This window comes from Wickerhamomyces ciferrii, contig 00086, assembly GCF_000313485.1.
Source record: "Wickerhamomyces ciferrii WGS project CAIF00000000 data, strain NRRL Y-1031 F-60-10, contig 00086, whole genome shotgun sequence".
In the NCBI taxonomy this organism is placed as follows: Eukaryota; Fungi; Ascomycota; class Saccharomycetes; order Phaffomycetales; family Wickerhamomycetaceae; genus Hansenula; species Hansenula ciferrii.
Window position 1 is genome coordinate 13,541 of NW_011887654.1, and position 15,914 is coordinate 29,454.

The 15,914-nt window shown below is 31.4% G+C and overlaps 8 protein-coding genes across 8 annotated transcripts; 6 read left to right on the top strand and 2 right to left on the bottom strand.

Annotated features, from left to right (window-relative positions):
- Nucleotides 1–828: 828 nt before the first annotated feature.
- Nucleotides 829–2,031, top strand: BN7_3203 (uncharacterized protein; the record flags this gene model as incomplete). Its single annotated transcript, XM_011276185.1, has 1 exon — nucleotides 829–2,031. The coding sequence occupies one exon, from the start codon at nucleotides 829–831 to the stop codon at nucleotides 2,029–2,031; it is 1,203 nt and encodes a 400-aa protein (XP_011274487.1).
- Nucleotides 2,032–3,423: 1,392 nt separating this feature from the next.
- On the top strand, nucleotides 3,424–3,966 carry BN7_3204 (uncharacterized protein; the record flags this gene model as incomplete). The annotated part of the gene is made up of 1 exon (XM_011276186.1): nucleotides 3,424–3,966. The coding sequence occupies one exon, from the start codon at nucleotides 3,424–3,426 to the stop codon at nucleotides 3,964–3,966; it is 543 nt and encodes a 180-aa protein (XP_011274488.1).
- A 256-nt stretch (nucleotides 3,967–4,222) lies between these two features.
- On the top strand, nucleotides 4,223–5,143 carry BMT5 (25S rRNA (uracil2634-N3)-methyltransferase; the record flags this gene model as incomplete). Its single annotated transcript, XM_011276187.1, has 1 exon — nucleotides 4,223–5,143. One exon carries the CDS (start codon nucleotides 4,223–4,225, stop codon nucleotides 5,141–5,143), a length of 921 nt encoding a protein of 306 aa, XP_011274489.1.
- A 136-nt stretch (nucleotides 5,144–5,279) lies between these two features.
- Nucleotides 5,280–6,371, bottom strand: IDH1 (isocitrate dehydrogenase (NAD(+)) IDH1; the record flags this gene model as incomplete). Its single annotated transcript, XM_011276188.1, has 1 exon — nucleotides 5,280–6,371. The coding sequence occupies one exon, from the start codon at nucleotides 6,369–6,371 to the stop codon at nucleotides 5,280–5,282; it is 1,092 nt and encodes a 363-aa protein (XP_011274490.1).
- A 317-nt stretch (nucleotides 6,372–6,688) lies between these two features.
- Nucleotides 6,689–7,117, top strand: FMC1 (Fmc1p; the record flags this gene model as incomplete). The annotated part of the gene is made up of 1 exon (XM_011276189.1): nucleotides 6,689–7,117. The coding sequence occupies one exon, from the start codon at nucleotides 6,689–6,691 to the stop codon at nucleotides 7,115–7,117; it is 429 nt and encodes a 142-aa protein (XP_011274491.1).
- A 142-nt stretch (nucleotides 7,118–7,259) lies between these two features.
- BN7_3208 (uncharacterized protein) lies at nucleotides 7,260–9,801 on the bottom strand (the record flags this gene model as incomplete). Its single annotated transcript, XM_011276190.1, has 2 exons — nucleotides 7,260–9,625; nucleotides 9,777–9,801. 2 exons carry the CDS (start codon nucleotides 9,799–9,801, stop codon nucleotides 7,260–7,262), a joined length of 2,391 nt encoding a protein of 796 aa, XP_011274492.1.
- Nucleotides 9,802–10,761: 960 nt separating this feature from the next.
- BN7_3209 (Pheromone M-factor receptor) lies at nucleotides 10,762–12,294 on the top strand (the record flags this gene model as incomplete). Its single annotated transcript, XM_011276191.1, has 1 exon — nucleotides 10,762–12,294. One exon carries the CDS (start codon nucleotides 10,762–10,764, stop codon nucleotides 12,292–12,294), a length of 1,533 nt encoding a protein of 510 aa, XP_011274493.1.
- A 499-nt stretch (nucleotides 12,295–12,793) lies between these two features.
- Nucleotides 12,794–14,350, top strand: BN7_3210 (uncharacterized protein; the record flags this gene model as incomplete). The annotated part of the gene is made up of 1 exon (XM_011276192.1): nucleotides 12,794–14,350. The coding sequence occupies one exon, from the start codon at nucleotides 12,794–12,796 to the stop codon at nucleotides 14,348–14,350; it is 1,557 nt and encodes a 518-aa protein (XP_011274494.1).
- Nucleotides 14,351–15,914: the final 1,564 nt, after the last annotated feature.

A 15,914-nucleotide genomic window follows, 5' to 3' on the forward strand; every position in this document is an offset into this window, starting at 1 on the left:
AGCATTGTTCCATGATAAGTCCATTTGAAGTATATATGTATTAACAAAGTTTCTTCAATAAATCCATAGCATTTGTCTCATGTGGTTTACATATATCCATGGATAATATGATTGTATCATGGGTATTCAAGAGGTATTCATTTTCTGTTCAAAATTTTAGTTGGTTTTTCTTATTTTCTTTTGCCTCCAAATTTCAAAACCAACTTTTAGTTGGTTTTTTGATTTCATAGTTACTTATAACAAATATAATCACTAAAATGGATGATTTTGTGCTATAACACCATATAAACACCATTTGGAGTATATGTCTCTTAACAAATATTTTTTCAAAACTCTTCATTATTATCCTGGTGTCACTCCCATATACTCATCCAGTTTTAAAAATTTCAATCAAATTTGAATGGTGTGTTGACTTCATTTTCAAAAGTGGTCGCAATCCCATACAAAATTTGAACAGAAAAATTCAAATTAGAGATGATGAGTAAGTACAATTTCCATTGTAAATATCTGTTAACAATCAATCAACTATACGAGTTTATCTTTACACTTCAATAAAGGGAGTAACATGACGCTTTAATACATCCCATACTACAACTTCAATTAATCAAATGAACTTTCCCTTCACCAAGGTCTTGAAATGAGTGATCCTACTCTTATCTGATATTTGAGTATGTCGCGTATTTGACTTGTTTAAGATATATTCACAGTTTATCATGAATTTTTAAGGAAACACAACAAAACATCTATGATAAAGATACAATTTTTTTACTTAAAATTTCATGGCTATATAATAGAATTGATCACATACCATAATTGATAATCACAATCATGTTATTCACTCAAATTTTACTGATCTTGTGTCTCTCCTTGATTACAACTTCATTTCCAATAAATTCATTCCCATTCCAATTAATACAAAACCGTTTATCTAAACAATCAGTATACCAATATTCAAATACTCATACTCTTTCAGATTTCAGAATTCAACAATTATTTGGTCTTCATAAATTATTAGTTTCAACTCCTTCAGTATCAAATAATGAATTAGATATTGCACAAAAATTACAATTTTATCTTAAATTAGAAGGTTTAACTGTGGATCTTCAAAAAGTTGAAGAAAATAGATATAATGTGTTGGCATATCATGGTGATTTAAATGATACAAAAGTTGTCTTAACAAGTCATATTGATACAGTCCCACCATTTTTCCCTTATTCTGTTAGTGATGATGGTAAACGAATCTATGGTAGAGGTTCAACAGATGCTAAAGGTTCAGTTGCGGCTCAAATTACAGCTTTTCTAGATTTAATTTGGGATGGTCAATTAAGAGATGGTGATCTTTCTTTATTATTTGTTGTTGGTGAAGAAAATTCAGGTATTGGTATGAAATATGTTGAAGAAAATATTGATTATCATTGGGATTCTGTAATTTTAGGTGAACCAACTGAAAATAAATTAGGTGTTGGTCATAAAGGCGGTTATGGTGGTATTTTAAATGTCACTGGGTTAGCATCACATTCAGGCTATCCTGAATTAGGTATAAATGCAAATACCATCTTGGTTGAATTTTTAAATGAATTGTTAAAAATTAAATTACCAAATGATGAATTATTAGGTGATTCAAGTTTAAATATTGGTAAAATTGAAGGTGGTGTTGCTGGTAATGTTATACCTGCACATGCTGAAGCTACCATATCTTTTAGAGTAGCTTCTGATTTAGAATTTTTCCATAAAATTATCCCTGATTTAATTGCCAATTCATCATATAGTGATAATATTCAATGGATCACAAAAGATCTAGGTAGAACTCCAGTTTATTTTGATCATGAAATACCAGGATTTGAATCAATAATTCTTGGTTATGGTACTGATGCTTTTTCATTACAAAAGAAAAAATTTAAAAATAAAATTCTTTATGGACCTGGTTCAATTCATGTTGCTCATGGTGCTAATGAATATGTTGAAACGGATCAATTAATTGAAGCTGTCCAAGGTTATAGTGAATTAGTTAAACATGTGTTACATAATTGAGAAATATATCTTATGCTCATTCCTTTTTGATCCCTTCTTGATATCTTAAGATTTTCCTAAAAAGGTGTCAAACTAATCGTAGATAGCGGAAATACTAACTAACATTGATCAACTATCTTATAGTTTATGGGGAAGTCTAGCTATACCATGCGTTAAACACCCGTGAACTTCGACGTGGACCATTTACAGTGGCTCGTGGGAGTGTGGGTGTCAACATTTAGATTCCAGGCTCCTTAACATCTCACATTGATGATCGAGTATTAACATTGTCAGAAGTTATATGTTGTTTGTGATATTATGCAGTGAGTTGTAGGATTTGAGGTCTATATATCTTCATTATAAGTTACGGATTCACAAGCGGTTGTATTATAAAGATTGTATCACGTTCGATCTTTGTCAAGGAAAACAATTTAGTAAATCACCATTAAAGAAGTATGTACTTGAGCTTAATGATCTGTACTGCAACTTGTAAATCGCTATAATCATCTACATGATTAAAATACGATAAGAGCGAAATCTTCGAGAAAGGGTTTAAAGATCTGCGATATACATATCGAATATTCTTGGAGGGTGTTCACTGTTCAATCATATTTACATCAACTACACGCATTATTAAGTATGAAGAAAGACTACGAGCTAAGAAATACAGTGTTAAAAGTACGTTAAAAGTTGAAAGTTAAGATGTTATACCCTGATACACCCAAGAAAATATATCGGAGGTTATTCATTTTGATTTGAGGTCATTGATGCATGGAAATAACTGGTTCCTGATTATTGATAGGCTTCTGATTTGAATAGACTTTCCACAAAATTAACCCTTTAGGGTTGAGGTTACTTGGTTCGGGTTTGATTGCTTATAATGATTTGAGGTCCAAATAATATAACCATGTGGTTTGAAGGTCTTATACAATATACTCAATTGAAATCGCCAGGTCAAGAGTATCAATTGAATCAAGATCTAACTTAAAGTATTCGAAACGAGATCTTCCCTAACCATGATACGAGATCACCATTTCATTACAGTATTCTACCTCTGCTATACATCCAGTAATACTTGGATCTTCAGTTGATTAGCCTTGTTCACAAGATCTCTTAACAGCTTTTTAAAAGTGGTGAACTTGAGAAATTGATAATTGTATTATACATCGTGCATATACGCAGATTACCCAAAACTGTTTGATTTAACCTACTTCATCGGGTGATTGGCTCCAATGTTTAATGTACCTCTATAGATCTTTTGTGATAAAGAACCTCAAATCACCTGGACCAGATTCCAGATGCACCCATTTAAAAAGTATATAAACAGGTAAAAGTCTCATCGTTTTCAAAGGTTTTATATGTGATGTTGGTTTTAGCTATCATCAATCAATTACTTATCAAAAGTTTATCAAGATGCAATTTTCAAAAGTTTTACTCACTGCTTCATTAGCTTTATTATCTGCTGCTTCTCCAATTGCTGAAGCTTTACCATGGGCTAAAGCTAACCCACAAGCTGCTGCTGCTGCTCAAGCTTACGCTGATGCTTATGCTGAAGCTGTTGCCATTGCTCACCCAGATCCAAAAGCTTACGCTTTAGCTGCTTCTGCCGATGACTGTGCTGATGTTCAATGTCACATGAACTGTGGTTTAATGATTGTTGCTGGTCAAGATTGTTCTGAAAACTCTGAAGATAATTACTCAGGTCCATATACTTCAGGTTGTTTATGTAATGCTGAAGGTTCCACCAAATTCCAAAGCTACTATGATGCTTGTATGGATTGTGGTTGGACTTTATGGAAATACTATAGTGTCTACTTACAACCAGCTTTAGAAGAATGTCATAAAGACTTCCCATCAGTTTCAACTGAACCAACTGGTACTTCAAGATGTTCAACTACTTTAACTGATGAATACACTAAAGAAACTGATATCAACTACACAACTTTCACCCAATAGATTGATTTCTACTGAAAATAAATTAAACAATTATAATTGTTATAAATAAATAACTTTGATCTTTTAAAACAAAATTGTAGATGACTTTGAATATTAGATCTTTAATTATATAAAATATCCGACTATATCCGAAATTGATTATGTCACCTTCGAGTATTGAATTACATAATCTATAGTATAAGAAAAAATTAAATTATACTGATGAGCTTCACTTACACCATGTTTTGAGAGACCAAGGTGGAAAAAAGACACAAAAATGGCTAGAAAACTTAAAGGAAAGCCAAGTAAGGCAAGTCAAAAACATATTAAAGCTGCAATGTTTAAAGAAGCAGTTAACAGGGTACAAAAACCTGTAACTCCAAAGCCTCAACAACAAAAAAAATTACAACCTAAACCAAAACATGAACAACCAGAACAATTAAATCAAGCATTTATCCCATTTGGTCCAGAAGATACAGTTATGTTAGTTGGTGAAGGTGATTTTTCATTTGCTGCTAGTTGTTTACAACAAGAATATCTTCAACCTTCTAAATTAATCATTACAAGTTTTGATAATTCTGCCAATGAATTAGCATTAAAATATCCACATACTTTCCCAAAAAACAATGAATATTTAAAAGAAAAAGGTGTTGTTATTCATTATAAAATTGATGGTACTGACTTAGTACGATCTTTGAAATTGAAAAAACACATTAATAGTTTCCCCAAATTAGATTTTATTGTTTTCAATTTCCCACATACTGGTCGTGGTATGAAAGATCAAGATAGAAATATTAGAGATCATCAATTATTAGTATTAGGATATTTTAAATCTTGTGTTGAAGTTTTCAAAATGTTAGGATGGGGTACACCAAAACAAAGAAAAAGTAATCTTTCTGAAATGAATGTTTTAAGTACAGAATCTCAAGATAAAGAACCAAAAATTGTTTTATCAGTATTTGAAGGAGAACCATATGATTCATGGAATATTAAATCATTATCCAAGACATTAGGTTTAAAAGTTGAAAGATCTGGTGCTTTTAGATGGGATTTATTTAAAGGTTATGAACATAAAAGAACAAATAGTGAACAGCAAACTACTAAAGTTGCAAATGAAAGAAAAGCTAGAATTTATGTTTTTGAAAAATTCAAAAAACAAATCAAAAAGAAGAAAGTTGATAGTGATGATGAAGATTAAATAGTTAAATACATGCATCTTTCGTTTTGTTTTTTCAAAGTGTATATCAAATACTGTTTATTGTAAGATTAAATATGTGGATATAAATTTAAGGAATATAATTTAAAAGTTTTTTGTTTTTTTTCATTTCAATTACTTATGCTGATGCGGCTAATTCATCAATGATAGCTTGTGTGAATTCTTGAGTTGAAGCTTTACCACCAATATCTTGAGTAGTGGTTTTACCTTCTTGGATAACTTTGTAAACAGCTTTTGAGATTTTATCAGCACTTTCATCTAAACCTAAATGTCTTAATAATAAAGCTGAAGATAAAATCATAGCAGTTGGGTTAGCAACACCTTTACCTTGGATATCTAAACCAACGTGTCTTGAACCTGGTTCGAAAACAGCAAATTCTCTACCATAGTTAGCACCTGGAACTAAACCTGGACCACCAACTAAAGCAGTACCAATGTTTGAAAGAATAGCACCGTATAAGTTTGGAGTGACTAAAACATCAAATTGTTGTGGGTTTGAAACAGCTTGCATAGAAGCGTTATCAACAATGATATCTTTAACATTTATTTCTGGATATTGTTCAGCACCAATGGTTTTAACAGTTGATCTAAATAAACCATCAGCTAATTTCATAATGTTAGCTTTATGAACAGCAGTAACTTCTGATCTGTTGTTTTTTTTAGCAAAATCAAAAGCGAATTTAGCAATTCTTTCAGATTTGAATTGTGTTATAATTTTTAATGATTCAACAACACCTGGAACTGATTCATGTTCTAAACCAGAATATTCACCTTCAGTGTTTTCTCTAATTAAGACTAAATCAATACCATCTAATCTTGTTTTAACACCTGGGATGTTTTTAATTAAAGTTAATGAAGCATAGATATCTAATTCTTTTCTGAAAGCGACATTAAGAGAACCGTGACCTGATTGAGTAGCATCAGTTTTCCAGATACCTTTTAAACCAACTTTGTTTCTTTTCAAAGATTCAACAGCTTCTCTAACACCTTCTTTTGAACCTTCTTTACCGGTAACATTGATTTCTTCCCAGTCAATTGGTAATCTTTCTTTAGCAAAGATTTGTTTAACAGAATCAGTAATTTCTTTACCAATACCATCACCTGGGATTAAGGTAACAGTGTAACGACCACCGTATTTCTTTGGTAAGAGGGAGTCTTGGACCGCAGTAGCGAATGATCTTCTTGATTGAATAAGTCCTGATCTGAGCATTGTGTATATGATGGGATGGGGGTTGTGTACAATAATATAAAGGTGTAAAGAAAGAACTTTTGAATTCAAGTATTAAATTAAATCAAATCTCTGTTTCTCGAGATTTTCACCAAAATAGAAACATCGGAACCGAAATTATAAAATTATTAAAATCCTAATGACACGCGAGAAAAATGGCAGATTCATTCGCGGAAATTTGATCTTCGCGAATTTTATGATATATTTGTTTTATACCTGTTGAATTTGATCAGATTTATGATGTTTGGGTCTATAGAAAGTACAACATCTTCATTACTTCATTCACCAGATTATTCACCATGACTGCCGCTTCTACTGCTTACAAGAACTTACACAACCAACTGCTCATAAACACTAAACAAGCTGTTAAAAAGCAAAATGCCCAATCTCTTAAAAAGACTTTAGCATTGTTAAATTATCAAAGATTAAATGCAATCAAATCAAAAGATGCTGATAAATTAATTCAAATAAATAATGATATCAAACAAGCCAATAAAGATACTGAAGATCCAGTGGTATCAGTGGATCCATTATTAATTGAAAAATTGAAACTTTCAGAAACTGATAAAAACATTAAACATATTCAAGATATTGCTAATTTCTTATCATATCAAAGAACTTATCAAGAATTAATTGAAAGATATAATCCAGGTTTAACTATGACTCAAGAAGATAAAGTTAGAAAAACTGCCAATAGAGTTGGTTTAGATTTACCAGAACAAAAATAGATGGTATAAGTAAGCTTTTGAATAAACATGTACATAATATATTATGAAAATAAGGTGTAATTAAGTGGAATAGCTTTACAATCGAATGTTTAGCATCATAAAAAACCGTCACATTCATTGAAATTATAAATACAGGTGAGTTCTAGTCACTAAACTCCTCATCACTCATGACTCTATTCTGTGTTGGAATCAATTTAAAGAAAGGTAATTTGATTGTATCCCCATTTGATTGATTTGTAGTTTGTACTTTTTGTTTCTTTGTAGGACTACCATCAAAATTTTGTGATGTTGGAATTATCCGTGGTAAAACTCTTGGTGTTGAATCAATATCTAATTTATTTTTAAATTTTATTGGTGATATTGGTGGTGAACTTTGTAAATTTTGTGAAGATATTATTGGATCATTACTTTCTGGATATTCTTTTTCATATGGATCATTCTTTGGTGTGAAAAAATCTTCATCTGAACTACTCTCTTCATCAACAAATAATGTGAATTTAGATTGAGTATCTTCCTTATTAGCATGATCTGATTTATTTTCTAATTTATCTTCTTCTGCATCATCATCACCTTTACCAAGTACATATTTTTCATAATCTCTTGTTATCTCATCACTATCAACATGCTCATCATCTTGTTCTAATTTTAAAGCTGGAACATTATCATGTTTATTAACTTCATTAACATCTTTATCAGACACATCAATATCAGTTCCTTTTGCTAAAGGTGATGTCAAGCCAGGGTCAAAGTCACTTGTTTTTTCAAAAAAGTTTTCACTTTTGGAGCCTTTTGGTGATATATGTAATAATTCAATACTTGATGATGATGATAATCTTGGTAAGTTCTCAATTTTAGAATCTTTAGAACTTGGAGGTGTAGAATTTAAATTAAATTTTTTCAAATTTTTAATAGGTGATCGTAACTGAGAAAATGTAATAGAATCAATTTCTTCTATTTCAGAACTTGGATAAGAGAGTTCACCATCACTTTCAACTCTTATCAGTTTAATACTTGATTCTTTTCGATTAAGAGTTTGATCATTCGTATGCGTTTCTTCCTTCTTTATTGTGTTGTTGTTTCCATCTTGATAAATAGTATTATATTCATCTTCTTTTCCATATTCAAACTCAAAATCATTATTTGTTTTGGGGTCTTCTGGTATTTCTGATTTTTTCTCAGATTCCTCTTCCTCTTCCTCATTTGCTGGAGTTTCAATATCTGCCAATTCACCATCATCAATTTCATCTAGAAGTGCATGATTTGTTGGATCAATTTGATCTTGTGAGATTGGATTAAATGAAGGTCTAGTTGTTGTTTCCACTGGGACCTCATCTGTCAGTGTTCTATTCTGGTTAAATTGATTAAGACGTTCTTTCACCTGGTTTAGTTCTTCTTCTTTTGTAACATCATCAGCCTTTTCAGTTGCACCATAGTTACTACTGAAAACCTCCACACTTTCTTCCTTATTACCATCAAACTTGTTCAAGATGAAATCTTCTAATTTTAACACTTTACTGAAAGTGTTCTTATTGATCAAGAAATGACATCTTGGATTTTTCCCCTCTTGATCTAATGTATCTAATTCATAATACTCTGAATAAACATTTATTGCACTCTCAGTAACATTATTTGAACAAGTCCCTATATGATGAATCATTCGATCAGTATAACTTCTTGTAGCAAACTCTTTACAAGATTGACATACATAAATTGATAATTTTCTTGGTATTGCATTTGAGAAATTTTGATCAATAAATTTAATATTCGAATCAGAGTCTAACCTTTTATAATAATTTGGTTTCTTGTTCCATATATCCCATTGATTTAAGATATATAAAATTGTATCAAAGTTTGGTGTCTTTTTTTCAATTAAATACATTTCAATTTCCTCGGTGAATGGATTCAATATTCTTGATCCTGAAATATTTGTAATGAGATTATTTGAATTGTTACATTTTATAACATTTGATATAACAACTATATTTTTTGATTGCCATTTTAATTGAGAATCAATGAAATCAGGTTCTGGTTCATCAGTTGAATCTTTCCATCTGCGACTAATTAAGAATTTTCTTGTTTCGTTTAATGAACCATCAAACCCATACCCAAGATATTCTTTAAATAATTGATCATTTAATTTGAAATTTTTCTTTTGGGCTTTTGTATGTAATTTAGGACAGAATCTAAAATGATCAATATCTTTAACAAACCCACCATATCCTAAACAAAGTTGGCATACATATATAGGAGTTTTCAATGGATTTATGTTATCAATTGGTCTATCTAGGATAACAATATTCTTTATTGGATCTTTGAAATCATGATAACGACTTGAAGTTTCAACTTTTCTTAAACAGTGGTCTAATGAATCCAAAACTTGTTTCAAATTTACATCTTTTGATGAATTTAAATTTTCTCGTAATTGTTGAACATTTTCTAACGATATGATTCTATTGATTTTTGGATCGAAAAACACTCTTGTTTCTTCATCAAATGTGAAAAAGTTTCCTAAAAGTATTTGATTTGGTGTATACTTTTAAATTGTAGTTAGTAAATGTCCTACTCATCATAGAAAGACCCCGACCCATAAATGATGAACATTGTACTTTCTAATGGGGGTTTTAACCCTGAAAACTCACCGTGACTTCCACAGTATTACCTTGTGAACTTCTTAGTCTAACCATGTTTTTGTTTCAATCTGCGATGAATTCTGTTTAACTAGTATTCCAATAACGTCCGACTGCATGAGAAGTTCAATATATAAATTATGTCTCCCTACAATTGTTTTTATTTTAAACCCGGATTGTTTTTTTAATTAGGTTATAGGTCAAAATCTGGAGTACCGTGGAAATCAACCTTCTGAATTAGATATTTGGGAGTAAACAGGACTTTAAACACTCTAGTATCTTTTTTACATGGATTCATCACAAATAAGTTTAAAAAGTTCCCAAATTCTCTCTTTTTCCGCTAATTTTGATCACTTCCATATGCTAAAATTAAAATATTCATGTCATTTTTTAAAGTGTCGCTAAATTGCACTATAATTAAAAAAAGTTGGCGGTTATAAAAACTTGTATAAACAATGAAATCAACAACAAAACAACTCTTTCACAACTTTTTGATTATTTGGTTAAATTTGTATCATGGCTGCTTATCTTGTGGTAAATAGGATGGTACTCATACCCGCTCATTTGGATTAAAACGTGTTGTGTGTTTTATGTCTTAATAGTGACTGGTGAGAGTTCCAGGGTTCCTACAGGTGGCCAATATGTTGAAGATTAAGGAATGGTACGATAGGTATCAACTTGCAACGCTACAATTGAGATGATTTTCTGGTTAAATTTCTGTTATTGAGTCTATTCCGTTCAGATTGACCTCTTCATGTTGGTTATTTGTGTCAAAGGGGGATTTTGTGAATATGCCACAAAAGCACAGTCTGTTCAGACAATTTTACAACTTCAAAGTTTGAATCATACTTCAAAATTGAATGTCAATCAGATCACTTAAGGTCTTCTATAACATACACTTCCAAATCTTTTGTGTTCTTGAAACGCTTATACTTGCTAACTTATCAATTTGCTCTACTATTACTACTATTGTGAATTTTTTTTTTTTAAATCATCATTTATTCCACATAATCACTTATGAGTTTCCCACAACCCAATGAACATTATAGTTCTATTTTAGAAAAATCCATAGTTAAGGTTATAGAGCTAAGATTATTATTACAGAAAACAAATGATGAGGGTCCATTTTTCAATGAATATAAAGCCACTCTTTCAAAATTCACTACTCAATTGAGAGAACTTGAGCTTAATGCAAATCACCAAAATCAAACTATACATGAGTTTGATAGGGAAATTGGGTTGTTATACATGACAAATTTTGCCATTCCAGTCAAACCATCATATTTTAAATCAATGAATCCAGTTCAATTTTACAGAGATGCTGATGAAATTTTTCAACTATTACAGATGATTATTCGTGATTGCAAAGTATCTAAACAGATGAAAGTCTTCATTCTCTCCATGTTTCAACTTTCATTATATTATTGCTTATCCAGGGCCCGTTTATCTGAACTTGCACCAGAAATATCAAAACCATTTTCTTATAAAGCTATTGGTTATTATCCAACAGGGAGAACAATTGTAAATGACCCATTCAAAGATAAGGATAAACCATTTTATATGCATGCTGCATTCAAAAATATTTCCAATGGATCAACATCCAAAATTATACATGCTCAAATGTTATATTCCTCGCTACCTTTTGTGCCTATGGAAACTTTAGCTGGACCCAAAAACATCTTGAAGTTAAAGTCACGCTGTACCAAAACCATTAATATGCTGACTGTGTCACGCTTGATTAGAGAAGAGTTTTTGACACCGATTTTGAGATTGTTAAAGATCCATTTTGGAGTTAATAATCTAGATATGATGCAGAAAGATGTGTTAATAAAGGATCAAATATTAGCAATTTCAAAAACTACAGGAGTTCCCAATACGGTGATGCGTTGTGATCCATCTGAACTACTCTTAATTGGTCAACTAGTTAAGTCATCCTTTGTGGTAATCATGCCAGTCTGGATTTGTGAACCGGGTACTCTAAGAGAACATATTAATGCGTTTGGAAATTGCAAAGATAAATCTCAAAGACGCAAAAGTCCTATACAAAATCTTATATGTGAAGCTGTTTGTCTTTTATATGTCAGTAAATCACGTTATGCTTTAATAACAGATTATAACAATTTCTTAATGATTTATATGAAAGAGGTTGAAAGAGGTACTGAAGGATCATTTGAAATTAAACAACTTGAACAAGATCCTCCAGTTTTCATGAAACTTGATTGTGAATATTGTGATTCTAGTGTTAGTCTTCATAGTCTAAGCTCATTCATTATAAATGCTACTTTTGCCTATATTACAAAGACCGGGGTTGGGAGAGAGCTTCATACAAACAACAAAATTGATACTGGAATTCAAAAAGGGCAATCCGGTGAAAGCTCAGTCTTTGAAGAAGATCCATCATCGAAGGACAATAAGTCTGGTGATGAAATTTCAAATGCTAGTGAAGATGGTTCCATTGTTGATGGTGAAGAGAGATCAACTACTGAATCTTCTCCAAGCCTGCAAAATTCATCAGGAGTGCATTTCGCAATACCATGGCAGTACCTATAAGAGTTTCGGGCTTTCAAGTTAATTGATGAAATATGTGATACATGGTTTACTGTGTTGTAGTATAATTTAGTATTGAATCATTGGAGTAGATTCTGCTTGGTCGCACTGCTTGTTTCTGGTTTACTTTCTAGATAAATGGCTAACCATCAATATTAATTTCAGTGAGTATTTGTTTTTCCTTTAATTTGATTGCCACAGTAATGGTTTTGTGAGCATTATATTACATTTTTGAATGAACCATTTTTCAAATATTAGCAGCTGTCTATAAATAATTAATTATACTGCCACAAAAACGGGCTTTTGTGAATGGGTAATTAAAATTGAAGATATTTTATTGTGATCTTGATACTGCAAAATAAATTAGTTTTTCAAGTATCAAGCTAACTTCTAGTCATCATATACTAATCTGAATTTCAGGTCTCTTTGCTGATCATATCGCTCGTCTATTATTTTGCTACATATAATATACTTTTTTTTTTGCTTCTTTTAACGTTCCACCATGCCACTACCAAATGCAACTTTGGGATCAATATCATACAATGCTGATGAAAGTTTATCTATCAATTGTGATGATCTTGTTAAAACTATTAAAAGAATCAAGGTTTTCAAAGATTTATGCAAATCAAGTAGTCGTGAGAAGTTCATTGAAATTTATAGAAGGTCATATGAGGGATTTGATGCACAATTTCAAGAACTAAAATTGAATAAAATGAAAAGAACTGATGAAAAGTTTGAAGTAGGAAAGAATATTTTATTTTTAACAAGATTTGACATCCCAATTAAAAAAGAATATCTTTTTCCAAAGAATCCACGAGTTTTTTATGATGCTGCTACTACAATTCTGGTCAAGATGATCCCCACTATTATAAAAAATCTTGGACAAGAATACATTGAAATAGAGCAATTTATCTGCTTTATGTTTCAATTTTCAGCATTTCATGCTTTGCATATTTTGGATCTTATATTAATGCCAATTTATGAACGTTCAAAAACATTTACTTCAACTTTTATAGATAATGACCTTAAAACTGTGAAGACAACCAATGGGTTCAGCCATTCTGACTCACCAATATTCATGAACGGTCTTTCCCTGGATATATTTGGTCCTTTTGGATATGTTTCAGATCCTAAGTCATTGCTTGCCTATTATTTCTATAATTTTCTGTCTGATTTTCCTCAAGGCTTGTTTATGAAGAAAATGTTAATGGAGACCCAAGACATATTATCGACAAAAGGTTTCAACAAATGTCACCACGGTAATAGTGAGAAATTATGGTTTTCAAACTATTTTTTACATCCAATTTCCAAGTTTGTGCTGCTCACAGGTGGTTCACTGAAGCGAGTGGTACTTGTCAATATTAACGAAGAAGGTGATGTTGAAACCCCCGTAAACCCATTAGTTTTTTCAAAAGCATTGGAGTATAAAGTTAAATGCTCTTCAATAGTTGGTGAGACTGTCTTGGCTGAAAACTCACATGATATTTCTGGTGATAGTTTCAATAATAAGAAGATAGACAAAGTTATTATGCCAGTTTTTCTTTGTGACCCTACTACTTTGGCCAAACTTATTGGTGAGTATAAAAGTTGCAAATTGGATCAAAAGAGAAAAGCACCTATTCAATATATATTATATCAAGCAGTTTCCCGTGCACTTGAATTTGGGTGTCATTATGCTTTAGTATCAGATACCTGGCTTTTTTTGATGATCATTTTAGAAGAAGTTGAAGACGGAACAGATGGCTCATTCAACCTTAATAATGGTGAAGTCGGTGGATGTTCATATAAGCTTAATTGTGAATTGTATGATATTTCAAATGGCGTCGATAGACTCACGTTGTTCTTTTTTGAGGCAGGTTTCAAGTCAAGAGCATCCGATACTGATGACCAAGTGTTCCCAAGATCAAGATCTAGACCTTCCACTGAAGAGAAAAAACAATCTACTGACATGGATCCCGAGCATACTGAATTAGATCAAGCTCCAGGTGAAGACATGGAACATTTACAGCAAGAGGATGATGATTCTGTGGATTACATGACGCTTAACAATTTTGTTTGATAGAAATCTACGTTTGTGTTATATGGATTTCAATTGAAGTATGTTAAAACAACTGTAGTTTATAACATCTATGAATTTGTATCTATCATAAATTGTTGGTCATATTAAAGTCTTGAAACTATTTAGACTTTTTCTGTTTCTTTAATAATTGGTCGATGGATCCATTAGATTCAGTTTTTGCTTCTTTTCTCTTCTTAGTGGCTTGTTTCTTGTCAAATTTATCTAATTGCTCTTTTCTTTCTTTAGCACCTTTCTTATCAAGTTCCTCAGCCTTTGCCAAAACTTCTTGATCATCTGCAGCTTTACCTGTTAGCCATTCTAACAACCTAATGGAAGGAAGAAAACGTTAGTATTTATCAATAGTAGAATTATAATGAACACAAAACTTACTTTATTTCTTCTGCCCAGACTGAATCATCTTTCTCCATTGGAGTTTCAAGAACAATTGGTATACCTTCAAGACGAGTTGAGTTTGAAATTGCTCTAAAAACTTCTAATCCTAAAAATCCATAACCTAATTTTTGATGTAAATCTCTATTTGCTCCTAATGGTGCTTTTGAATCATTCAAATGAATGGCTGATAAGTATTGTGGACCAATTAATTCATCAAATTCATCCAAAAATTTATTCAGTAGCTCCTCTGTACGAATATCATAACCTGCAGCGAATGTATGACATGTATCAAGACAAAATCCAATTCTTTCCTTATTTTCTATAAGATCTAATACATCTTTCAAATCTTGTAAGTTAGACCCTATTAAATTCCCATGACCTGCCATATTTTCAACAACAATCTTCACAGTTGATGTTTCTTCTATAGCTTTATTGATATTTTTAGCTAATTTTCTGATTGCTTCTGCGTGATCACCATCAAGACTTGAACCTGGATGGAAATTATATAAACCAATTCCTAATTGTTCACATCTTTTCAAATCGTCTAAGAACCCACCGTAAGCTTTTTCCTCTTTTTCCTTATCTGGATTAGCTAAATTGATGAAATATGAACCATGCGGTAAAATATCAGTTTTTGGATCATAACCATGTTCTTCACATAATCTTTTAAATTCAGCTTCTTCTTTTGCAGTTATTTGAGGAGAATCCCATTTTCTTGGACTTTTCAAAAACAATGCAAAACTATTTGCACCAATATTTCTTGCATTTATAACAGAGTTTGAAACACCTCCAGAAGCTCCAACATGAGCACCAAATTTATATTTAAGTCCAGCGGTTTTAACATAGTTGAAAGTTTTCTTTAAATCTTTTTTTCTTTTACAAGCTTGTTAGTGGAACAGTTGAGTCTATAATGAATTGTAACTCTAAACTCACGGTGGCATCTTTAGATGATGAATATAGTCAATAAATATAGTTTGTGGTTCGAATGCTTCTTCGATTCAGTTCAGTTTGCTTCCAGCTTTCAGATTTTTCGAGGATTAATAATTAACAAAACGGTTTTTTCTTTAACGCGTCGGTGCTCGGAGTTGAAAATTTACATTAATTGAAAAATCCAGGAATAATAAGTAAAAACTACTCTTCATTCATATTATATACACTATTTCTTCTTTGA